Source organism: Rhinopithecus bieti, unplaced genomic scaffold (assembly GCF_001698545.2).
Source record: "Rhinopithecus bieti isolate Rb0 unplaced genomic scaffold, ASM169854v2 scaffold_39006, whole genome shotgun sequence".
In the NCBI taxonomy this organism is placed as follows: Eukaryota; Metazoa; Chordata; class Mammalia; order Primates; family Cercopithecidae; genus Rhinopithecus; species Rhinopithecus bieti.
In genome coordinates this window covers 338,711-363,844 of record NW_016816568.1, presented here as the reverse complement: position 1 = coordinate 363,844, position 25,134 = coordinate 338,711, and the positions used below count along the sequence as shown (strand labels likewise).

The following is a 25,134-nucleotide window of genomic DNA, read 5'->3' as shown; positions in this document are numbered from 1 at the left end:
CACAGGTGAAAGTTCTGGATACTACATCTACTCACTACACTGCTGATGGAAGTGGATTGAGGAGCACACATTTAGATTCCTTGCCACATATTACACTTTTTGAAGAATCCCCTAATTGTTCAAGAATATCCTCTGGGCACGCAAAAGCCCAGAAAGGCACTTCTAGCTGGAGAACATTATTGTGATCAATGAGCACATTGAATAAAAATATTAGGAAATACATTATTCCATGTAGTTAATCCAAAAATAAATACATCTCTTTCCCAAGTTATACTGATTGTTTGTATTATGTATTTGACTAGGTTTGGGGCATGTCACTTTTTTCTGTATGTATAATTCCTTTTGAAATGGATATAATAATTTCTTTTGAAATAAAGAACCACAGTAAATAATTTTCTGTAAGAAGGAAAATGGTGGCTTGTACACACAAAAAATAATTTTTTTCTAGCATATTTTATCTTTCATCCTTTGTTCTAAAGAAATATTTCAAATGATGACTGCAAAAATGTTCTTCAAATTAATGAACAGTGCATTGCATTACTTAAGCGTTTTTGTTTTAAATGTTAGAATTGATGCATTAGATATGGGAGCAGCCTTTTACTTCTCAAGAACCACTTTAAATTTCAACCTATTACATCATTCTTTTATATTAAACTATCCATGACCATTTATCCATCCATGTCATGTTTATTTATTCATGAACTACAAAAAAAAATGAATAATTTTTTTTTCTTTTTTTTGCCAACAATCAGGAAATTACACTTAACTTAGGGTGGATAAACTCCTAGAAACAAGTACTATCAGCAAAATTTCCTCAGCCTGATTGAATATTGAGCACTCTTTTGGTTTTAAATGTTAAAAATCCAATTTAATGGCAATTGAAGCCCAAACAAAACTATAGGAGTTTACTGACACATAACTTAGTACAAATCTGAGGTTAGGCATGGCTGGATTCACAGTCCAAACAATATCATTATAATCCTCTATCTCATTTCTCTATTTCCATCTCCATCTCCACCTCTGTTTTTATCTTCATCATAATCAGTTCTACGTGTCAAGGCTTCTCTGTGTTGGCTTCATCCTATCCTACTATGGATACCTTTTCTTCTTGAGTTAGGAAAAATGTCTTCTAGCAGTCCTCAGATTTTACCTTAACAGCTTGTGAGATAAAAGAAATAGATCAACTCTTTCAAAGTATCCATACAGCACTCTTACGGAAGATGTCCGGACTTGCTTGTGTTATGTGCTCATGCTTTAGAGCAATCACTGTGCTAAGTGTATGGGTATCTCCTGTAGACAGGACACAAATAGAGTGACTTGATCGACAATCCAATCAGGGGCACATGAATTGAGGAGAACAGCTCTGAAATTAAAGAGAGTGCTGAAGAAATTCAGATATCTAGTCCTTGGTTCCTTGAAAGTATGACAAGTTAAAGGTCATACTCATGTTTCCAAAATCAAAGGGAAAATTCCCAATGATCTCTCTGGCATAATAAAATAAGAATGGCATTAGATCTCCATTATCAGCAGGTTTACATTGTATGGAAATACCACATTTTATTTACCTCTTCATCGGTTAATAGAAATTTGGTTTCGGGCTGGGCGCAGTGGCTCATGCCTGTAATCCCAGCGCTCTGGGAGGCAGAGGCGGGTGGATAACCTGATGTTAGGAGTTCAAGACCACCCTGGCCAACATGGTGAAACTGCATCTCTACTAAAAATACAAAATTAGCTGGGTGTGGTGGTGGATGCCCGTAATCCCAGCTACTGGGGAGGCTGAGACAGTAGAATCACTTGAACCTGGCAGGCAGAGGTTGCAGTGAGCCAAGATCGCACCATTGCACTCCAGCCTGGGTGACAAGAGCAAAACTCCATCTTAAAAAAAAAAAGAAAGAAAACAAAAAAAGAAAGAAAGAAATTTGGTTTTGAAGTCACACACACAAAAAAGGAAGAATAATTTCGAAATTAGCTGATGAATAAAAGTTGTAGAACAAAGACAACTTAGAGCATGGTCCTTCTAGAACACTTCAGAATGGAGCACTTTGCTCCAATGTGAGAAGATATGAAAAACAGGAATGGTGGAATGGCTGTTTAGGCTGTTCACTTAAGGTCTAGAGACTAGCAGTATCAATACAGAAAGAGTGGAGGAGGTAAGACCATTACAAGGGTCCAAATCAAGGTCTACAGTAACTCTGCTATCTCAAATTTACTTTTCCTACAACTTAGCCTCACGGACATTCTCAAATTCTGGCAGAAACAAAGAATACTAAACTCCTATCATGTACCATAAACCTTTAGAAGACCAAACACAATGGTCCTGTGACAGGAAACAAAATATTTTGATTTATTTAACAACTCTTATACTGCCAACCGTTCTTCCACACTTTCTTTCACTTTCTCCTAGATAAAGTCTTTCTGTGTTTGTTTCCCTTCTTTTATTTCTTTTATCTGTACCCTTGTATTCATTATCTTTTGTTTTAATCCTTAAACAACTCCACTCTCTTTCCATGCCTATAGTTGCCTTTTTGTTACAAATCTACCTCCCTCTAAGAAAGCTCAGTGATCCTAGATTTGCCTCTCTAAGCCCTAAGTAAATTCCATGTACTTACCTCATTAAAAATATATTAAAAGACAACTATGTGTTTACTCAAGGAGAAGTGACAATATCAACAACTCACAATGAGGAGACTTGATTTGTGAACAGTCAATCAGTAGATATTTATTGCATACTTTATCTGTTCTGTAGAAGTCAAAGAAGGAGAGGCCTTCAATGACTATAATTGGAAGAGCAAGATAAACTTCTTCTTAAAACAAAGTCAAATAAGGATATGTGAATTAAGAAATATTGAGAATGAAAAAAGGAGAAGTCATTCATAACGTATTAGTATTTTTCAGGTCATTGCTATGGACAACATCTATGGTAAAGTCTAAAGAAATTTAAGACCACTGTGCAACGGTTTTATACTTTTTAATTGAAATGATCACATGGTAAAGACTTAGGGGTTTTTGTAGATTATGAGACATGGAGAGATGTGAGAAGAAGAATGAGAAGAAAAAAGGAAGAAGTGAAGTGTATAATTGCAGCAAGGGAAAGAATCATGATAGCTGAAAAAAAATAGAGGAAAGAAACTTTTGTGTCCTTCTGCACTGCTAACCTACTGGTATCCTCTCTGAAATGTGTGAGAAACAAGATGTAGATTAATGCGTCTAAATTGAAGAGTGTAGGATCCTAATAAGATAGAAACTGGAGAAAGTTTGTGGAAAAGAGTGGTTGACTGCACCCTACAGAACCGTGATCCTCTCCAGAGGATCCTGATCAAATGGAAAGTGATAGGCATGGGCTTCCAAGCCAATTGCTGCTGCCTTCTGTGCCTCCTTTGGCCTCTTAGGGGTCCCTAACAGGGAATCTGCAGGATGCCCTATAGGAGGCACTCCCTGGCCAACTTCAAGTCTACAGTCTGTACCCAACACAACCACCACTTCTGTGGTATCTTCAGGGAAACTGAAACATACCTCTTCACGCTTCCCCACACAGGTCATGGAGAATTCATTAAATGCCTTTAAATAGTAATCAGATGAGATTAGAGTTCTTGAAATTTTAATCTGGTGTGTTTGGGGAAAATGGGCCTGAGAACAAGGAAGTTAAGAAGCTCTGGTAAGATTTAAGGTATTTGAAATTTGTATTAATATTGTTAGTTTTGGAATGGAAAGAAAGAGGACAAAAATGATATTTCAAATGAAGTGTCAATAGGGCTTTGCAGATGGGTTGCTGCAATAGGCAAAGTAGAAAAAAATCCAAAAAAACCCAGAGGCTTTGGGCCTTAATGGTATTTTTAACATGGATTAAAAAAACCCATGAAGGCAAGCTGGTTTAGGAGTGAAAATTATTGAGTTTGAGATTATGGTGACATATCTAAACAGGAATGTCCAAAGAAATGGTAGAAATAAGTTATTGGAAGTGAAGAAAGGAGGCAGGCCTAGAGTGATAAACAGGATGTCAATAGCATCTGCAGATAAATGACATGTGGCTACTCACTGTCTGTCTCATTTCTCCCACATCCATTCATTGCATTACAATCGTGGTGCCATCTTCTTAACAGGTCACGAAGCTGGCTTTGGAATGAGGAAGAAGGAACAAGTGTTGATATTAATAGAGACTGACAACTTCTGCTGAGGCATGGGTGTGAGTAACTCTTAAGTCAAACAGAATATTGAGCAAAATTGAACTAACCTTGTCTTAAGGACTTCTAGATAAAGAGATGTCTCAATATACTCTGACAAGCTACTCCATTATTTCACTAGCATTAGAGTCTGTCAGGCTGTTTCTTTCATCAGTAAAGTTAACCCTCACCCATTAGAATAGTAGAGTACTGTGATGACATACTTGATGACCCATCTACTTAACTCTTTCACTTGGCATAAGGGAGGACATTCATGATCTGGTAGGGAAGAAAAGCCTCTTTGCAACTCGTTTTTTTGTTTTGTTTTTTTAAATTCTTTATAATACAGGGTTAAGGCACTAGATAAATATTCTGTGGGTGGCACCTGGAAGAAAAAAGAAAGGAAGGAAGGAAGGAAGGAAGGAAGGAAGGAAGGAAGGAAGGAAAGCAGTCCAGCAAGCAAGCAAGCCCAGATTTCATAGGATTGTATAAGCATGAATATTAATGTCACATGTTATTATTTAAAAACTTGTTTTTCTCTTTGCAAAGTTTTCTAACTGAGCCATAAAATTTGCACTGGCCTAGAATGAGGCATCCAAGCTAAGTGTCCAAAAGTGCCATATTAATACTTTAATAAAGTTTGAGCAGCCAGAGCAGTGGTGGCAAATTCTCTCCCCTCTGCTCCTATAAAACCAGCTTTCTAATTCTCCCTGTAACAATTCTTATTTCCGCATAACTCCTTGCTAACAGTGACCAAACTACCTTTTTGATCTTGGGGTGGCCCTATTAATAGAGATTTTTAGTGAGGAAAGCACTTCAGCAAGAGAATAAATTAGATCCATAGTGTCTTCTATTTGGCAATAAACAGCTTTTACAGGTGAATAAACCACAAAACAAAGATGGCTTTTATTTTATAACTGCAAAGATTATACATTATGACTCAAGTTTTGTGCCATCAGAAATGGTTTCCCTGTGGAAAAGTAAAAAGCAAAACCTTGCTAGAGAAGAATTTTAAATTAATAAAATGCTCTATTACATTAAAATCTGAAGCATATATCTGATTTCAGAATTCCTAACCATAATGAGTGAGCAAAGTAATGCAATCTATATATCCTGATATAGATGTCCAATAAAGTAAATCAAGAAGAGTAAGTCAGTATAAATTAGTTACAGGAAAACTTTACTCAAGCACAAATGTATTTTAAAGGATATATCAGATTCTGTCCTCCTGGAACGTGGATATAAAATAATAATGATTCTTGGTACAATAATTAAATCATTTTAATGCTATCTGATATTCCGAAGCAGTTAAATTCAACCTATAAGAAAAAAAACAAAAATACTAAAGATACAAAAATTAGATCTTTTCAGCTGAGTGTGGGATTATGGTTAACACACAAGGTGAGAAAACTGGATCATTTGGGCTCCAAGGAGTGCTCTGTGTCAACAGCCAACGCAAATCGAAATGAGATGACTTGCATACATCTGTGACACAGTCTTGGCCTGATTCTAGAAATCAAAAGTCATGAGACCACTACCTTTAGTAAAACAGGAAAATTAGGTGAAGTGAATGTCTACTACATAAAAATGGATAGCATATTTTAATATCTGAATAACATATTGAAGTGTTTTGTCTATGATATAAACTCAACTAATCACCACTGGGAAAAAAAAAGCAAGTCAGTAGTGGAGTAATAACATGTCTGTCAAAGTGTCTAACAGTGCTGTAGGAATAAAACTAAGTTGTATACTTCATTTTTCATTTTGTAGTTTAAATGTATCACTGTGATAATTTGATATACTTACTGAATAATAAATGCTATTAAAATAAAATGACTATCAACTTGACTAAATTAGTCTTGAATGATAGATAATGCAGAGAATTTTAAAACATACAACACCGACATATTCTAGGCAATCAAAATTAAACCTATCTTCTTTAATCTAAAATAATGTTTTAGAAATGTCAAAGATGTCTTCAAAATTGGAATATTAAAAGGGCAACCTATGCAAAGTACTCACTTTAAAATTTAGCTTTATAGTACTGTTCTGCTGTGGGGCCGGATATTCAGACAAAAAAAAAAAAAAATCACAGCTACTGATTAACTGATATTGAGGAAGGAATCATTTCCCAGAATGAGAACTTAGTAATACATTAGAATTGCTGGAAGAGTGAAACATCTTGCCATGAAACACAGAAAAAGCCTCATCCCTGAAGTCATGCCCCATCACTCAGTTTTGCTGGCATCATGCCCACCTTGAGGACAGTTTTTCTTACTGCTTATACACACTAGAGTTTTACTCATCTATGGCTCATCAATCACAATAATAACTTACTTTAGACAGAAAGTGGCTTGGTCAGTGGTTTGCGAGAAGTGTGCAACTTACCGCCTCTTCCCTTTCTTCTTTACTTTCTCTTGGGGCAGTACCTGTATACTCTACTCTCTTGCTTCCCTGTGAATTTCACTGCCCAATTTAAATGTTTTACTTTAATTCTATCTGTGGATATATATGTCCTCTGTATTCACTCATTCACTCTTTTTCCTCTACCAATTATGGCCCTATTTCCTTTGAAAATTTCTTTCTGAAGACCAGGGCCAGGTTCAGGGGCGTGCAACTTTTGCAGTTGCATAAGTTTCCTTGATCAGAAGGCCCCCAAGCTTGGTTTAATGCTCTGTGGTCACTGTCTTGAAATCCTTAATAATTTTACCTTTGGCCTTAAGTTTTGTACATAAAGTCTTACGGAACAAGAGAGAATACCCATGATTGCAGCAGATAGGTACAACATGCATTTTCATTGTTCTTTGCCACTTCATTTGAATATTACATTTGCAGTGACCCAGGAACACAGAATGCCAGTGGACCAATGACGCATGGGAGTTCAGAAACACTCAAAGAGAGTACAAGGTGTGTTAAGTTTGTGTCAGAGTAAGTATGGACACTGACAGCCCCAAAAGGCCACGTGTTCTGCTTGAACCAGAACTTCTTCCACAGAAAGAAGAAAATGACCAAGGAACCCTATCACATGCTTTTTTATCTTACATTGTTGTATTAGCCAATTGTATTAAAAATGATGGCATAGAAGGAAAAGAATAGATAAGGCAACCCCTTGCTGTCTTTCTTTTAAGTCCCTCCTAACTCATCAGCAGGCTGAAGGTAGAATGTTGGTAGAATACGTGCCTATCAAGACATGAAATAAAAACAGTTGACTTAGTTTTGATGCAGTGCTTAGTTTTGACTGCTCTGTCATGGTTAAGAATGAAATACGGATTCAGGTGTGAGGTATCTATTTAGGCCATTCTTGCATTTTTATAAAGACATACCTGAGACTGGGTAATTTATAAGGAAAAGAGGTTTAATTGACACATGGTTCTGCAGGCGGTACAGGAAGCATAGTGCCAGCATCTGCTCAGCTTCTGGTAATGCCTCAGGGAGCTCTTACTCATAGCAGAAGGTGAAGTGGGAGAGGGCAGGTTATATGGTGAGAGTGGGACCAAGAGAGACAGGAGGTAGTGCCACATACTTTTAGACATCAGACTCATGTGAATTCACTCAAGGGGATGGTGCTAAGCTATTCATGTGGGATCTGCCTCCATGATGCAAACATTTCCCACCAGGACTTACTTCCAACACTGGGGATTACATTTCAACATGACGTTTAGTTGGGACAAATATCCAAACCATATCAAAGTACAAAATACAAAACGTGTAATTTTAGTGATTTCACGAGTAGCGTGCTCTTACGTTTGCATTTAAAACTGTCATTGCACAATATAAAGATCAAGGGTAAAATTAATGCTAATAATTTATGTTTTTCTTTACTCAGAAGAATATTAAATAGCAAATAAAAACACCATGACAAGTTGGTGTGGGGAGGAGAGGAAGGATGGTAGGGAGATTACAGAAGAAAGAAAAGTTTTATATCTTAATACCTTTAACTGGACTTTTCCCGTTTTCTGAACTAGAGGCACAACATTTTCATTTTGCCCTGAGCCCCACAAATTATGTGTCTGGCTCTGCTGAAGACTTTAAGTTTAGAATTGTGTGCCTAATTTTTACTTACTATGACTGAGAAGCCTGCCATCAGTGCCAGTAATATTCCCAAATTATGGAAAAGAAAATCAAATTGGTGGCTTTTGGAAACTCCTTGAAAATATTCTTTGCATTCTTAAAACTTTTAAGTAAAACACATTCTTTCTCAAACATGAATAACCAAAATACTTTTTTAACACTCTATTTCTTCTTCAAAGGCATGGCTTTATTTTATCACAAGTATTACAACATTATTTTTCTTCTATTGGTCTTGAAAATACGCAGTATTTCTGCTGTCCTATAAGTTACACAGATTTTGATTGCCCAGCATAGTATCTCTAATAGCCATGTGTTTTCTGGGCTGAGTTAGGAACCTGACCATCATTTCAGTCTTCAGGGAAAATGTGCTTTAAATACCAAGCAACTAACTTAGAAACAAACTTTATTCCATAGCTTGTTTGTAAATCAAGAGCTTTCTGTTTCTAGTTTACATTTTGTGACAGTTCAAATATGATGCCCAAGATACTGAATTTGCTTCATGATTGAAAATTTTGTTGATGTTTATTGAACCAGTTTTGAGAGTTTGGTATGCTCTTTTCCCCTTGGATTGGACTTGTCCTACCAGGAAGAGGTAGGACAAATGGGCAGGCAGGAAGCAGACAGATAGGAGAAAGAAAAGTTCCAATTTTGCACCTCAATTCAGACATTTCCTGCTTATATTCTTGCTTTTGTAGTTACTAGAAGGAATACTTAATATTATTTTAAGTAATTTTTAGTCCTTTGTCTCCTAGAGACCTACAAACATTAGATGTTTTCTGTGAGACTATCCTACGAGAATAGAGAAGAGGTTCTAAATGCTATTCATCTCTACAAACTTTATTTGCCTTCAATCAGTAAGAAAAGTTAAGTATTTTAATTTAAAAAGGAAAAAGCACAACGAGAAAAGTGAAAATTATTCCCCTGATCGCTAATATCAACTATGGTCACATTGAATAATTCTTTTTCTGCACATTAAATTCATTTTTCCTGCCTCATCTTTTGAGTGCAAATTTTTTTTCGGATGAGATTATCCTAATTCGATACTGGCAATGGTAACTGTAAACAATAATTTGGATTTTTTAGGTAACAACTTCAATATGAACTAGCTTTGCCTTACTTCAGTTATATTCTTAGCACATTATATGTTTTCCTTGTAACTACATTTCATTCTTATGTCTTCCTATCATTTAAAGGAAAGAGTATATTTTATGTAATCTAAATGGTTAATTCTGGTAAATATTAACATATTTTCAGAAATAACGGTTTCTACATTTCTATCAGCAAACCTTCAGTAAGACAATTTTTAAACATGTTTTAATTATATAACATGCATTTTTTTTTAACCAGAGGACGTCACAGATTTTAAGTCATAAAGGGACACCTAGCTATCATTTCTTTTATTGAATCTTCATCTTTTATTTGTAATAATTGTCCCTGATATTATGCTCAGTTAATTCCATTGCTTTTAGAAAATGGAGATTTTTTTTCTATCAAAACACTATTGGATAAAGCTTCCTTCCCAGGTTAATAACTCTTATCAAAAATTGTTTTCGTGTGTTTTTTACCAAAGCAACTTAACGCAGAGACTTATGCCACTGTTATAGTCAATGTTAATAATGTCCTGGGAAACTATGAGGAAACGCTAAGTGATCAGAGATCACATATTAGGAAATCTCTAGTGTGGAGACGATTCCACTGCCATATATACAGCAGCAACAACAAAACCGCAGACACCCAATGGATTTTGATGGCCTCCTGTGTATCAGGTTTTTTTTTTTTTTTTTTTCCTTCAAAAACCATGATTTCATCGTATTCTCACGATAAATAATCCTGTGAGATAAAATGAAATTCTAGGATTAACCCCGATACCAGTAACACCTCCAACTCGCCAGCAAGCTTTTAAATTGGCACACTTAAGCCCTAAATTGGCACACTGCCTTGTGTAAAATGTTAAGTGGGAGGGAGTTTAGGGGTCCTTTGGTCCCTGTAACAACTAAAAGTCTTGGTTCCTTCTAGAAGTACAACAGATGCAGTAACAGGGAACTAATTATTCACAAACTATTCAGTGCCTCCGACGAGACCCCGCGCCTTTCCTAGTTGGCTCTTATCTGAGCAGCAGTCCTACTCAAAGGCACCTGGTTTTCTCTCCTTTACCGGATACTACGAGGCACAAATCGGTTACTTCTGTGGGTGTCGGATTACTTGTTTGTAAACTGAGAAACCTGAACAAAGTTTTGTCTAACTTTCCCTCAACTGCCTCTGGAGGTGAGATGGGAGTACGAGGCTGAATCAGGAAAGATACCCCAACCACCCTCTTGTGGGTCGAGAGGAGCAGATCTGCTGGGTTAATCTTGGTGGTTAACAAACTGAAAGCAGCTACCTGGAGCCGCGAGCGGAGCAGCGCGAACGTTGGATCAGAAACCCAAAGTCGGAGCAGCAGTAGAAGCCGTCCCCTTTTCCGGAAGCCCCGGCGGACCCTGGAACCTGGCTCACACCACGCCCTCAACAACAGGTTACGCGTCGGTGAACTACATTTCCCAGAATGCCATTCAACCTTCTTCCCAGGGCTCCAATGAGCGCCCTGGTGACGCCATCAGTAGGCGCGGTGTTTAGACTCTACTGATGTCGTGGCGCTTGAGCGGAAGAAGTTGGTGTTTCGCCCGGCCCTGGTACTGAAGACGCGGTCCGGGTCACAGCTCTTTCCTACTCACCCAACCCCCCGCGCCCGCCTTTTCTCTCTCTCCTCTGGCAGGATGAGGCGTGCAGGCCTGGGTAAGAAGAGGGCTGAGGTTCGAAGTTCGGGGCCCTAGAACCGGCCATGCTGGGCGCGGAAAGAAATCGAACCTGTCTTCTGTTCCTGGCATTTGGTCCAAAAAACAGGATGTCTAGAGGGGATCTTTGTGGGCCACCTCGAGTGGAAACACACCATTTGTCCCAGATCCTTGGAGTTTCCTTAAGTCTGAGTCAGATTCAAGTTTGGATGGTAGGCTAGAGAAAGTAGTGGACTTGGGGGTGGGTGTGTACAGGTGGCATCTCAGTGGTCGAATGTTCTAGTGTTACTGCCTGAGCGTGGTTATGGACACTGCTATGTTTTCCAAAGCCCGACTCCGGTTTCTGTTTCTCTACTGGCCCTGGATCTTAGTTTCTTCAGAAGCGGAATTTGAAGAATGGGTGGTTGCACGCAAAACACACTAGTAGTGGTCGTTAGTCTGGTAACAGTGAGTTACAAAGGTAAATAAATGTACGTGTCATTAATGTTAAAGGTCCTGGAACTGTAACTTCTGGGTCAAAAGTGATTTCTTAATCTGAACCTTGTGCCACGGTTAAGGCAGTAGAACGTGATAAGGTTTGGCGACTTAACATTTGATCTTCACCTTTGGGGTTAGTAAACCGGCTCATCAGCAAGAATAAGTTAGACCCAAGGAATTTTAATGGGCCCTTATAGTAACGCACAGCTACTAGAACAGCATTTTCTGATTCTGAAGCTTTCTCTTAGGACACGATTTTTTTTTTAAAGAAGACTCTGGTAAATTAAGAGTGCAGTATACTTCAGAAAATAAATGACACATTTGAAAAAAGATAATGTTACCTTTCTCAGTCATTATAAGATTGAAAAAAGAAAAAAGCATTGCCCAATGTGTCAGATATTTAAAGTCAATGAAAGTTGCCAATAACCATAGACTTGTTTATTAATAAATTGTAGTATGAAAAGTTTTTTGTTTTTTTAATGAAGTTTTATGAATACTTGGATCATAGAAAGTGGGGCCAGGTAAAGTGGGGCCAGAAAAAAAAAAAGAAAGAATTTTGAGTAAGTTTGGTTTTATATGTCTAAATGTTTTTCTTGTTCATCATCATTAATGACAAAAAAAGATTTATTGTGTGCTTGAGTAAGCTCTAGGTATACAGTTGTTTGTTGCCCGGTTTGCGATCCTTAAAGCTTCCAGTCTAGGTGGGGAGTAGAAATATGTGCAAAGATAAGTTATAGTACAAAGTAGTCGCTATACATCCAAATACCAGATAGGTTCTACATATAAGGGATGGTCTCAGAGATTTCAGAGATAGATTACTGTGTACTTTGTGGAGAGGATCCTTGTGTATTTTGTGGAGACATAGGAATTTGAAGTAGACCTTGAATAATGGAGAGTGGAGGAAGTGGGTTCCAGGTAGGAGGAACTAAAAAGAAATAAGGGATTATGATTAAACCAGTTTGGGTGAAGTAGGTGATGCGGGATCACATTGTGGAGATCTTTGCATGCGAGGCCAAAGAGTTTGGATTTCATCATTAGGCCCCTAGGCCCTTTTGAGCATTTTTCTGCTGCAGTGTGCCATGTTAAATTGCAGGAAAGTGACTTGAGTAATTGTTCTCAGCCCTGACTGTACATTCGAATCCGCTGGGAAGTTTTTAAAGTATTGTTTCCTGGACCTCAGCTCAGCCAGTTAAATTAGAATTTCACTAATTTAGAACCCACTACCTACTCTTTTTTTTTTTTTTAAACATTTTTTCTTTTCTTATTTTTAAAGTATGAATGTATATTGACCTGAAATTTTAAATTTGGGATCATAGTGAATCTGATAGATATCTGTAGGCAGAAGTTGCCACACTTCACATGAATCTCTAACTGGTTTTGTTAGCTTACTGATAGAACCCATCCACAAGAAGTAGCATTTATCTAAATAAACAAAGGCTGAGGATGATCTTCAGTACTCACTAGCTTTTTTACAACTTTTCATAGCAGTACACCACCAGAAGGGAAGTGGCTGTGTTTGGAATAGCAATTCTAGCATTTTATTTGTTTTTTACTTTTTTCATTGTATTTGGGATGGGTCATAGTTTGAGGGAAGATCAACTCTTTAATAGAAATGTGCATTGATATATTTTTGGCAATAAATACAACAAGAACTTCACTTTGAATAAATGGAACAGCATGGAAGAACTCTAAAATTAAAATTAAGATAGGCAAAAGCAACTAAACAAAGGAAAGAAAAAATAGGAAAGAAAAAATTTAGAATGAATTCCTTGGTGAAGTTGTCAAATGTTTCCATTCAACCAGTCAGTAATTACTTACTGGGTAAATGTTGTATACTCAGAACCTCAGCCACACAAAATAAGAAGACATTATTCTTTTCTTTAAGTATCTTGGCCCTTATTAAACTACAGTTTGCACAGAGTATCATTGATTAATAGAGTAGGAATGCATTTTGTTTGTTTGTTTGTTTGTTTGTTTGTTTGAGACGGAGTCTTGCTCTGCCACCCAGGCTGGAGTGCAGTGGCCGGATCTCAGCTCACTGCAAGCTCCGCCTCCCGGGTTTACGCCATTCTCCTGCCTCAGCCTCCCGAGTAGCTGGGACTACAGGCGCCCGCCTCGTCGCCCGGCTAGTTTTTTGTATTTTAAGTAGAGACAGGGTTTCACCGTATTAGCCAGGATGGTCTTGATCTCCTGACCTCGTGATCCGCCCGTCTCGGCCTCCCAAAGTGCTGGGATTACAGGCTTGAGCCACCGCGCCCGGCCGGAATGCATTTTTAAATGGTAACTTTAGTTGTTGACTAGGGGGAAAAATATGCCCACTCCTTGAGTTCTTTTATAATAACACATGTGGAGAGCTTCATGGATCGTGTGTCATGGATAGTGTGTCAGCAGGAAAATTCAGATAGTACAACTCTCTTCCGTTTGGAAAATACTTCTTCAATATTTTGTTGTGGTTTTTGTGGTGGTGGAGATTGCATATATGTGCTGCATATAAAGTACTCATTAGGTACAGGGAGGATATAGAAGCATGAGATACTGTCTTTGCCTTCAGAGAAGCATATGACTCCATTCTGGACAAAGGTGTGCACATTCAAAGTTCAATAACAGTGAACTCAGATTCTTTTCATTAATTTGTTCACATCATGTATTCATTGAGTGTACCTTACAGTGTGTATGTGTTTGTCGGTTTATGGGGGGACATACAGTCTTGAGTCAAACAAACTTAGTCTCTGCCCTTATAGTACTGTACAGAGTGCAATATTAATGTTACATACAATCATAGCTGTAAGAAATCAGTAAGAGTTTTGCTTCATAGGGAAAATGAAATTTGTGTTGTGCCTTGAAAGAACTTCCTACTCTCACCTTGACTGTCCTTCAGGGATCAGTGCTGTTATCTCCTGTCATTGCTGCTGCATGGCTCATTGAGCATATGGAGACCTCTAGTTTTGTTTGTTTTTAATAGATGCGGCCTTGCTGTGTTGCCCAGGCTGGTGTCAAATTCCTGGCCTCAAGTGATCCTGCCTCCCTCCCTCAGCTTCCCGAGTAGCTGGGATTATAGGCGTGAGCTGCTGTGCCCAACAGGCTCTGAGACCTTTAGTTTCGATATCATCCTTTTTCCCACATTCTTGAGCCACTGTTGAATCTACTTCAATATCTATCCAGTCTAATCCCCATAATCCAGATCTTCAACCACTCTTTCGGCAGGCAGTCTCAACCTCTTGGGGCTCTGTTTTTCTGCAACCCCAATACTATAAACTTCCAACTACAGATTAGTCCAACCATCCAGCTTCTCCTGGACTAACTCAGACCGATAAACTCTTCTGTAGGAAAAAAACCACACACCTGGGAGGATTGAAGCCACCATAGTATATTGCCTCAAACAAGTTTGTTTTATCTTTAGTAATCCTGTGCAGTCCCGGTCCCTTTCTTCCATTCATTCTCCTTACTGTATATTCTGAATGATCATCCATTCTTCAGCAGTTAGCCCATTTTCTCGCTTTACTGAGAAAATTGATGGCAACAATTATGTTAAAAAAAAAAAAAAAGTGTAGTTAACTAACACCCTGAACTATGCCGTTGCCTCTCAATGGCCCAACATATTTATGTACGTATTCACTGTCTAAGGCCCACTCCATCTGTTGTTTGATAGCCTGATGACTGTGAAGTACTACATTAGGCAGGGTGGTGGACATTCTTATCCCTTAGAGTTCCATAAAAGTAGCACCTAGAAAGAACAATGGATCTGATACGTGGTACTTCTTCAAATATATGTTGAAGAATAAATGAATCTCCCTCTTGACTCTCAGCTAACATTCTGCATGACTTATTCCATCTCTTTCCTAGAGCTTCAATTTGCCCCCTCCCTGCTTTGGCTCTTTCCTGTCCTATTGTCTGTTTAAGAGAAAGAGATGCCAGTAAAAGGCCCTCACTGCTATGAGCTCCCCTCCTGCTGTATTAACCACTTTTCCCTTCCTCTTCATAGCCATGCTTCTTCAATGTTAGCAGTAGATGATGTTACTGCTTTTAGAACTTTTATTAAAATATATGTTTCTCTTGAGCAGGGAATGTATCCTGAATATCCTTGTGTATTAGTACCTATTTTTGTATCTTCTGAGCAATCAATAAGTAGTCCAGAAATGTGTATTAAAATGAACTGAACTGAATATTCTTTGGTTAACAGAGGGTAATGGAAAGAATTGATCTGATCTCTGTTTGGTTATTTATTTTTTAAATTCATTTGGAGTATGAATATTAGAGACATATGTGGTTTACAACGCCCTCCAGGGGTCTTTTTCAGTTCTTTCCTAACTATCAATGTTTCAAAAGTGGCTTCTCTACAATCACCTTTGTGACTCTGATCCTTGCAGGTGAAGGAGTACCTCCTGGCAACTATGGGAACTATGGCTATGCTAATAGTGGGTATAGTGCCTGTGAAGAAGAAAATGAGAGGCTCACTGAAAGTCTGAGAAGCAAAGTAACTGCTATAAAATCTGTAAGTGTATAACAAATTTTATATGTGTTTTAATTCGTCTATTTCTATACATATATAATTATAAACTATATTCTTATTGACGTCATCCTAAGGAATTCGTTGACTCAGATACTGTGGTTTTGTGAGGTCAAAGTACACTCAAAATTTAGACTGTGCTTTGAGTAAGTTAGAAAATGTGGCACATCAAAAGATAGGGTTTTTTTTTAATACTTAAGAAAAATCTCCAGCTGTTTTTTATATGCTGTGTGCTGTCTGCTGTAATGTCTCAAACAGAGCTGTCCATCTTCCACCCCCAAGTAGCTCTTCTGCTTTTTTTAATCCAGTCTTCTAAGCTATAAATCTTGGTCTTTCTTATTTCTACCTTTGTACTTCATTTCGGTCACTGAGTATTACAATGTCTTTCTGATGTTTCTGTCTTTGCCTTTCTATTTCTAATACTATCCCCTGGTTTTTCTTTTTTTTTTTTTTTTTTTTTTTTTTTTTTTTTTTTTTTTGAGATGGAGTTTTGCTCTTGTTGCCCAGGCTGGAGTGCAATGGCGTGGTTTTAGCTCCCTGAAACCTCTGCCTCCTGGGTTAAAGCAATCCCCCTGTCTCAGCCTCCCAAGTAGCTGCGATTACAGGCGCCTGCCACCACACCTGGCTAATTTTTGTATTTTTAGTAGGGACAGGGTTTTACCATGTTGGCCGGCTGGTCTTGAACTCCTTAACTCAGGTGATCCGCCCACCTTGGCCTCCCAAAGTGCTGGAATTACAGGTGTGAGCCACTGCACCCGGCCTATCCCCTGGTTTTCTTAGTTGAACTATTGGAAGAACGTCTTAACCTATCTGTTCCTGGTTTTTTGCACATTATGATCTGAGTTATATAATCATTGCCACAGTCCTCTTTTAGAATATTTTAAAGCTTGCATCCTGCACTCCCAGAAGTCTTCAGTGTACTTCCACGATTTAATAAAGTTCATGCTTCATAGCTTGATTAAATCAGATAGATCTTTCAAAAATTGGCCTTAGCTTTTGAGATCTTATCTCTCACACTTCCAGAATCTGTATGTGCTTTCTACTAGACAAAAAAGTAACTTTTCTTCTTATGAACATAAGACCATTTGTGCCATTTCTGTAGCACTTATTCATATTGATTTGCATTGGCCTAATTTGTATGTAAAAGGAATTTACCAGAATGCAGGTTTTCTATTGTACTTACTTTATATTCTATATAGCACCTAGCATAATTCCTTATCAGTGGTGTTAATTGAGTAAATTTGTATTGAGCAAAGGAATTACACAAAGATGATTTTAATAATATATGTGATTGAAACTGCGTTATAATGAACATGATGTTCACTTGTAAAGCATTCAGTAGAAGTCCATGTTGATAAAACTTAATTGGTATTTCATTATAATCTTTGGAAAATCGAATTACATTCAGCTGGAGACCTTTAGATTTTGAAACAGGATTGTTTTCAAAGTCATATTAAACTAAAATAAGTTGATTTATGAACTGAGTAGTATTGTATAATACCAATTTTAAAAATACAACACTTGGAAGGACTTAAGAATTAAATGCCTTAAAAAAAATGCTTAATGTAGATAATTTAGATTACTTGTTAGAAGAAAGTTGTGATGTCCTGGAAATATTTTTCCTTGGCATAAATGACAGTGATAGAAGTTGAGTAATTTGGGCAATCTAGCTTTATATTTACTTTATTATCTCTGAGTTGTTAAATCTGGCGGGAAAGCTCATGTTCTGATCTACAGAATTCTAGTATGGTTTTGTGTCAGTATTATCCCATGTGCTTTCACACGCATGAAGAACAATATTTGCAGTGGTTTACCAAGATTTTCAGTAGATGATTCTGTTTAAATATCTTGGAAGTGAAGCCTTTGATGAATCTGTCCTATAAAGTATTAGATAGATTTTAGTTTGAATAGCTGTCATAATTACCTATAGTATTGTGTTTTGTAAGCTATGGCTCTTTTCTGCAGAGCTTCAGAAAGTAACACTAATATATATATTTTTTCAATTTATTACCATATTTTAAAGCAAAAACCCTTAAAATCTAAGGAAATAATCAATTTAGACATATGTAAAGTAATGTAACATTTCATTAGGAAAATATTAAATACTTTTGTCTAGATTTGAATTGGTTGTATGGGTATTTGTCAATCTTTTGAAATGTAAGAAGGTTGGGTACTGGGCTTAATTCTTGGGTGATGAAATAATCTGTACAACAAATCCATGTGACATGAGTTTACCTGTATAACAAACCTTCACCTGTACCCCAAACCTAAAATAAAAGTTAAAAAAAATAAAAAATATGTAATTTATAAAATATAATAAAGATATAAAAGCATGCAAGTGTAAGAGAATCAGAGAGAAGTAGTATATTCCAAATTAGAAGATGGAATTGAATATTAAGATGAAATTAAAATAAAGAAGAAAGAGGAAATGTCCATAATTTGGGAGGAGTAGAAATTCCAAATTCCAAATTTATTTTGTATTGATCTTGATGGAAAGAGTATCAGAAGAAGAGAGTTTGTGTCTAGAAGACCGTTTCATTTCAGAAAATGTGTGTGCTTAGAATGACATTATTTTTACTTTATAACCTTGAATACTTTTATGTAAGTTATCATGTGTATACCTTCTTCTTTACAGCTTTCCATTGAAATAGGCCATGAAGTTAAAACCCAGAATAAATTATTATCTGAAATGGTAAGTGGTTATGTTTTTAACTTTAAGAAATTTGATCTAATATTTACAAATAATAGAATTTCAACTTTTATTCATTTTGAAATAGATACAGAGAGCCTAAGTCCTTGATTCCCATCCATTTGTATCTAATGTGTTTAGAATAACTATAAGGTTTATTTTTTGCCATGCTTTTGCATTTTTCATCTCGTCTCACACATGTAAGTGGGAGGAACAAGTGGAAGCCAATATATCTTTAATCCTGTTTATAGAAAGATTGTTAAAAACTCAAGACAAATGACTATTTTGAGTAGTCTTAGAAATCTCAATAGTAGAGACTACTAGTAATTTATTAACCAAGCAATCAAAAAGCACTTTATATCCAGCCAACCAAACGTTGTTCACTTAATGGAAACTTACTCTTTTGCTTGATTTCCTAAGGATCACATCTGAAAAAAGTGCTCATAGATGTGAACAGCCCAGAACCTTTTCTCTCTAACAACATATACCTTTTCTTGTTAGAGTCCTCTTCCATTTGTTAATGTTTATCTTGAATGTCACGCTTCTCTGAACCTTCTCTGGTTCCATGTGCTTTTAAAATTGTGCTATTCAAAAATGAATTTGGCATCAAAAGCAATGTTCCTGCTAAGCTTGTGTGCTGTAATCAGCTAGGGACCTCTTTAAAAATGTATTGAAGAGACAATGTATTCTGTCTTTAAATACACTGATTTAGAATTTTGTGGGGAGGGATCTAGACATAAATATTTTGAAAGAAGCATCTCTGGTGATTCTGATGCATAACTGTGGTGAAGAATCATAGATCTAAAGTGTATGAGCCACATAGACACTGAGCTGTACAAAGGATATTATTATGCCAGGGCCTTTACATCTCAGGATATTAAAATTTCTGTGAAAGTATGTGTAATATTTCTAGTCCATACCTAGGCCTGTCTCATCTTTAGGATTTTCCAGCTATGTTTTAATATGGTAGTTTTTCCCCATCCATATTTATAGTCCTTATCACATTTTACTACCTCTATATGATGTTCTCTTAACTTTTTTCTTTTTTTTTTTTTCTTTTTTTTTTTTGAGATGGAGCCTCGCTCTGTCACCCGGGCTGGAGTGCAGTGGCCGGATCTCAGCTCACTGCAAGCTCCACCTCCCGGGTTTACGCCATTCTCCTGCCTCAGCCTCCCGAGTAGCTGGGACTACAGGCGCCCACCACCTCGCCCGGCTAGTTTTTTTTGTATTTTTTTAGTAGAGACGGGGTTTCACCATGTTAGCCAGGATGGTGTTGATCTCCTGACCTTGTGATCCGCCCGTCTCGGCCTCCCAAAGTGCTGGGATTACAGGCTTGAGCCACGTCTCTTAACTTTTAATAGACTCTACTTCAAAGTCAGCTGTCTAAACAAAAGGATGTTAAAAGTAAAGGTCCAAGGCCGGGCGTGGTAACTCATGCCTGTAATCCCAACATTTTGGGAGGATGAGGTAGGCAGATTACCCAAGGTCAGTAGTTTAAGACCAGCCTGGCCAACATGGTGAAACCACATCTCTACTAAAAATACAAAAAAATTAACTGGGCGTGGTGGCCTGCGCCTGTAGTCCCAGCTACTTGGGAGGCTGAGGCAGGAGAATCACTTGAACCTGGGAGGCAGAGGTTGCAGTGAGCTGAGATTGTACCACTGCACTCCAGGTTGGGCAACAGAGCGAGACTACATCTCTAAATAAATAAATAAATAAATAAATAAATAAATAAATAAAGGTACATTTAATTGCTAACCATATTACATTTAACTGCTAACCATATTACATTTTGGATGAATTCCTCTACTTGGGTAGCAATCAACCATTTGACCTTGGGGAGCAATGACACAACAAAAAAATGGGAAGAAAAATCTGTGTGATAATGCACAAAGTACTTAAATTTATTGTTAATGTTTTTTTATCCACATAATTCGAATAACACCTAAATAGTTTTGAGTTGTTGAATTACTCTGTGGGGCTGAAAGAAGTGTTTATTGGACAGTGAAAGAGCTTTTTATTCACTGAGAGTATTACTGTATTTTGCATGGAGAAATCAGGCTGATTATCCAAGGTTATCAACAGGCTCCTGAATTAATTAAACACAAAACTGTCATTACAAATGTACTATGGTAACAGTTATTCAATTACTTGGATGTGCATATGTAGACTTAGAATCTAATTATTATATTTTATTTGCCTTTATCTCTGATAGGATTCACAATTTGATTCCACAACTGGATTTCTAGGTAAAACTATGGGCAAACTGAAGATTTTATCCAGAGGGAGCCAAACAAAGCTGCTGTGCTATATGATGCTGTTTTCTTTATTTGTCTTTTTTATCATTTATTGGATTATTAAACTGAGGTGATGCATGTAATTGTGAATTTGGAATTTGTTCCAACTTAATGGCTTGGAGTACCACTTTGATAAAAATCAGCATCAAAACATTCCTCGTGTTCAAATACTGTGGCATTTTCCATTGAAAATTGCTGAATTTAGCTTATTTTATAAATCACATTAGTTAATACAGGGCTCTTTGAATACTGTTTCTTAATGACTCATTTTAGCCCCTATTTTCAGGGGTAGTGAGATGGTATGGCTCCACTGATTTCCAGTTTGTTTTTCTATTATTTGCCAACTGTCAGATTAAATAGCATTATAATATTTTGTTGTAATCATAAATGCAGGTTTATGTCCCATGTAAGGAAACTTAGTGGGAGAGTAACAGAATGCCTGGAGAGCCTGATTCTGAGCTCTTGAAGTAGTCAACCAGTTTGTGGTAGAATGGTAATTGAATTTTCCTAACTGTATCAACTCTAATGATATACTCCCTTCTCCTCCTTTATTTAGTTAAAATCGTAGGCTGATTTCTTTTTACCTACAATCTTCCTAATAATTTTTGATAATAATGACCCCTCATTTCTTTCTGCCCAAAGACCTCATTCTTTAAATAAAGCTTGTTATTTTGGCATATTTCTGGTAGGGTCTATTGCACATGTGTATCAGTATAGTTATTGTTTCATATTAACTTTATAAATTCTCTTGGCTTATAATAGTTTTATGATTTTTACTATGTAGGTAGGATATTTGATTATCATTTGTGACAGAATAATGTGAAGTTAAGTAATTACTGAACTCTAAATGGAAATAGTATGCAATAAACTCAGACGTTGAACTTGAAGATAAGAGTATTGTTGCTTTAATCCAGTGTATTTGTTTATGGAAAGAAAAACCTAAAGGCAGACTGTTGAGTAAAAAAAAAATATTAAGATATTGTTAAATATTCTGTATTACTATTTTGGAATTTGTCCATTTATAGGCTCCGAAAATAAATTTTTAAATAAAATATATTAGTTGACTGTGTTGCTTCCTTGTTTAAGCCTCTTTTACATTCTTAATAGAATCTGAGAAATGGTCCTGAAAACTCAGATTCCAACCCAAATCAAGCAAAGCTAATATTTGTATTGTTGGAATTTGCTTCAAACAAATAAGCAAATCTTGACTCTATTTCAAAATCTTTTAATTCTTTATATTTTGGTTACGAATGTATTTTCTTTGATTTTATTGAGTTTTCAATTCTTTTTGTTCATCCCCAATAACCTGTCAATTTGGGTCCTGTTTTTACTGGCTGCATTTGTCATTATTTGGGCCTCTACCTGACAGGTTGAAACCAACGGAACTGAGTGTGGTTAAGTGACTTAAACAGACAAGCCTGAGGTGTGATGGGAGAGGCACTGACTGGTTTGAGTTAGATGACGTGGGTTCACATCTCTGTGCCTTCACTTGCTCAGTGCTTTTGTCCTTGATTTCTTCATTACACCATCTATTTCATAGGATAATTTTGAGAAGTAGATAATGTATTGTAAAGTGTCTGGCATGTGATAATCACAATAAATGTTGGTTCTCACTGAAATTAACAGAAATTCTCAGAAAAGGTAGTTATTTTAAGGACAAGACAATAGGTTGTTTTCAGGCTTTGAGGTGATGAAATTCCTCCAAGTAGGTATTTTCATCAGACAATTGGAGAGTGACTCATTCATTCAAGAAGTTTTTAACTGTACTTCATGCCAAGTATGTGACACCAGAGCTCAGGGGAGACTCAGAAATCATTGTCAATAATTAAAGTTGTGAAAAACGGGAAGAGCAGAAGGCCAAAGAAAATGACTTAAAGATGAAAACAGGATAATCAACAATGGAAGCAGAGGATATCAAGGCCTTAGGAAAACCAATGATGGCAAGAGAAGGATGGATTTCAGGATTGTTTGGCTATTTTATGAAAGTACTTTGTAAAATATTTAAAAACTTTAAATGTGGACAGTATCATGAAACAGATTTCAGGAAAAGGGATTTGGGGTGGTATAAAAGTGATTCTCATCACTGCATGGTTCAACATTTCTTATGATTATTTCTAAGTACTATGTAAAGTAGGTCTCTACCTGGCATTTTGTCTTGCTCGTTCACATCACTGTGTCTGCTGAGGTTCCTGGCAAACTGGCATGTCCCTGCCCAACCAGGGATCCTTCTGCCAACACCCTCTTTTCCCATCTAAAACAAATAGGCAACATTTTAAGCATCAGAATTCTGGAGCAGAGAATACTAGCACCTGTCCCCATGAAAAGCTCTGGTTCTATAAAATAGCTTTCCTAATTTTTTAATGCTCCTAAATTTCAAGTTAGATATATTGAATTTACTTCTTTGAGACAATGTTGAAAAAGTGCTTGATAATTTGGGTTTATGCAGTCAGTAAATAATGTCATCATTCTATACTGATGAATAAACTTTGACTAAATATTTACTGGGAAGCAGAGTAGCATCGTGGCTAAGTCCGAAGGCTGTGAAGTTACACTGCCTGAGCATAAATCCTAGCTCCACCATTCACAGTATGATTTTGGGCTGATGACCTCTCCGTCTCAGTTACTCTATTTGTGAAACAGGAATAAAAAGTGTATAAAAATATAAAAATACACACATAGGCTGATAGGAATAATTAAAATATTAAAAAATAGTAATTTTTTATTTCTATAGTGTAAAATCTCCCACCACACTCGATTCCAAGCACTATTGTGACAGCACTGAAACACAAGAGTTGTGAAAATACATGCACAATTGACTCTCATGAGTTGGTAAAAGCTAAATTCAGTACACTGTGGTTATGTTTATAAATGTTCTTCAGAAATATTTAGAAGTTATTTGTTTCCCAAATGAGAACCTCTTAATTAAATTTTAATAGAGAAACTTCAGATGACATGAAATTAACTGGTGAATTAACTTGAGAATGATACCTTTCAAAGGCAATAGACACTTAGAAGATCATTTATACATTTTGCATATGTTAACTTTTTCTCAACTTGTATGGATAAAATCTTCCAACATTTATTGACCTTCCATCTTCTGGTGTTTGAAATCCTGTCTAAGAATCATACATGAAAAAGGCACGAGGTTATTGTTACTCTGGCTTTCTCTGTGCTTTTCCCTTCGGCTAAATGTTCAAGCAGGAGAGCAGGATCCTTCTGTGCATTTCATATAGCTTTGTTCTCTTTGTATATATATTGGCATCTATATCTTAACCAAGTAATTCACCTTGTCCTTTTAGAAGAATTTTTCACAAGACTTGGAAAGACTCTTGCATAAACCAAAGAGATATGCAAAGTGCCAAGTTCAAGTCTTAAAGTAATCTTTCCTTACTCTTCCAAATGAAGAGAAAAAAATAAACATAAAATGTTTCTGACCAGAAAAACAAGCATACACTAGATGTGAGACTCCAAAATTCATTCAAGCTTGATCATTTATAACTTTAGTAGCTAAAGTATAATGCAAAATGTAACCATGTTATCCATTATAAATGTAAGTATTCTACAAAGTCTTTGTGACACTTAGAAAAGAAAACCTGTTTAATGTTTCTTTTGACTAATTTTGCTAATTTCAACATGCGTTATAATTATACAATTATGTAAAGAATTGTTCCTACTATGCTTTCTCAAAGATCTGTGATTGTGGTGTGATACACTTGAAAGCAGAGAGCTGAATCTGACTTTTAGTATTTATGGCTTCTCTAATGCCTGTAATTAATTTAGAAATGAGCAGGAAAAAATGAAATACATAGCATAAAAATGTTTGTATACCACAGATATTAATATATAATGGAAAACCTTGTTAGGTCATCAATTTACATTTTAAAAGAATATTTATAATTATTGCTTTCTCCTCAAATTTATCTCATTAATTAATAAATAGTCCCACCAGCTGGTAATTTAGTAAGCTTTTACATTATTTAATAATCCATTTGCTTTAAAGCACATAAGATAAACTCTCTTGTTTTAAGGAAAGTGGAACATGAGTTTTATGTGAGGTAATTTGTATTTCAGAAAATTACTGAAATAAAACACTTTAGTCTGATTATACACAGATTTAATGCTTAGTTTCTCCAAAGATCTTTTAATATTTTAATTTTACATA

General features: G+C 36.4%; 1 protein-coding gene and 1 long non-coding RNA gene across 8 annotated transcripts in view; one reads left to right on the top strand and one right to left on the bottom strand.

Annotated features, from left to right (window-relative positions):
• LOC108517187 (uncharacterized) overlaps nucleotides 1–10,800 on the bottom strand; it is a 170,506-nt gene extending 159,706 nt beyond the window's left edge. For all 7 annotated transcript variants that reach the window (XR_001882024.1, XR_001882030.1, XR_001882026.1 and 4 more), the window contains exons 1-2: nucleotides 10,612–10,800; nucleotides 4,037–4,113 (exon numbers count right to left, since the gene is read on the bottom strand). This is a non-coding gene — a long non-coding RNA (uncharacterized LOC108517187). The remainder of the gene's footprint in view (nucleotides 1–4,036; nucleotides 4,114–10,611) is intronic.
• Nucleotides 10,801–10,822: 22 nt separating this feature from the next.
• BET1 (Bet1 golgi vesicular membrane trafficking protein) lies at nucleotides 10,823–22,043 on the top strand. Its single transcript, XM_017854973.1, has 4 exons — nucleotides 10,823–11,003; nucleotides 15,847–15,971; nucleotides 18,622–18,678; nucleotides 20,891–22,043. Exons 1-4 carry the CDS (start codon nucleotides 10,985–10,987, stop codon nucleotides 21,044–21,046), a joined length of 357 nt encoding a protein of 118 aa, XP_017710462.1. The 5' UTR covers nucleotides 10,823–10,984; the 3' UTR covers nucleotides 21,047–22,043.
• The last annotated feature ends 3,091 nt before the right edge of the window (nucleotides 22,044–25,134 follow it).

Coding starts and splice junctions, on each gene's coding strand:
- BET1 (XM_017854973.1), top strand. Junction 15,972..18,621: donor AAGTAACTGCTATAAAATCT/GTAAGTGTATAA, acceptor TCTTCTTTACAG/CTTTCCATTGAAATAGGCCA. Junction 18,679..20,890: donor ATAAATTATTATCTGAAATG/GTAAGTGGTTAT, acceptor TATCTCTGATAG/GATTCACAATTTGATTCCAC.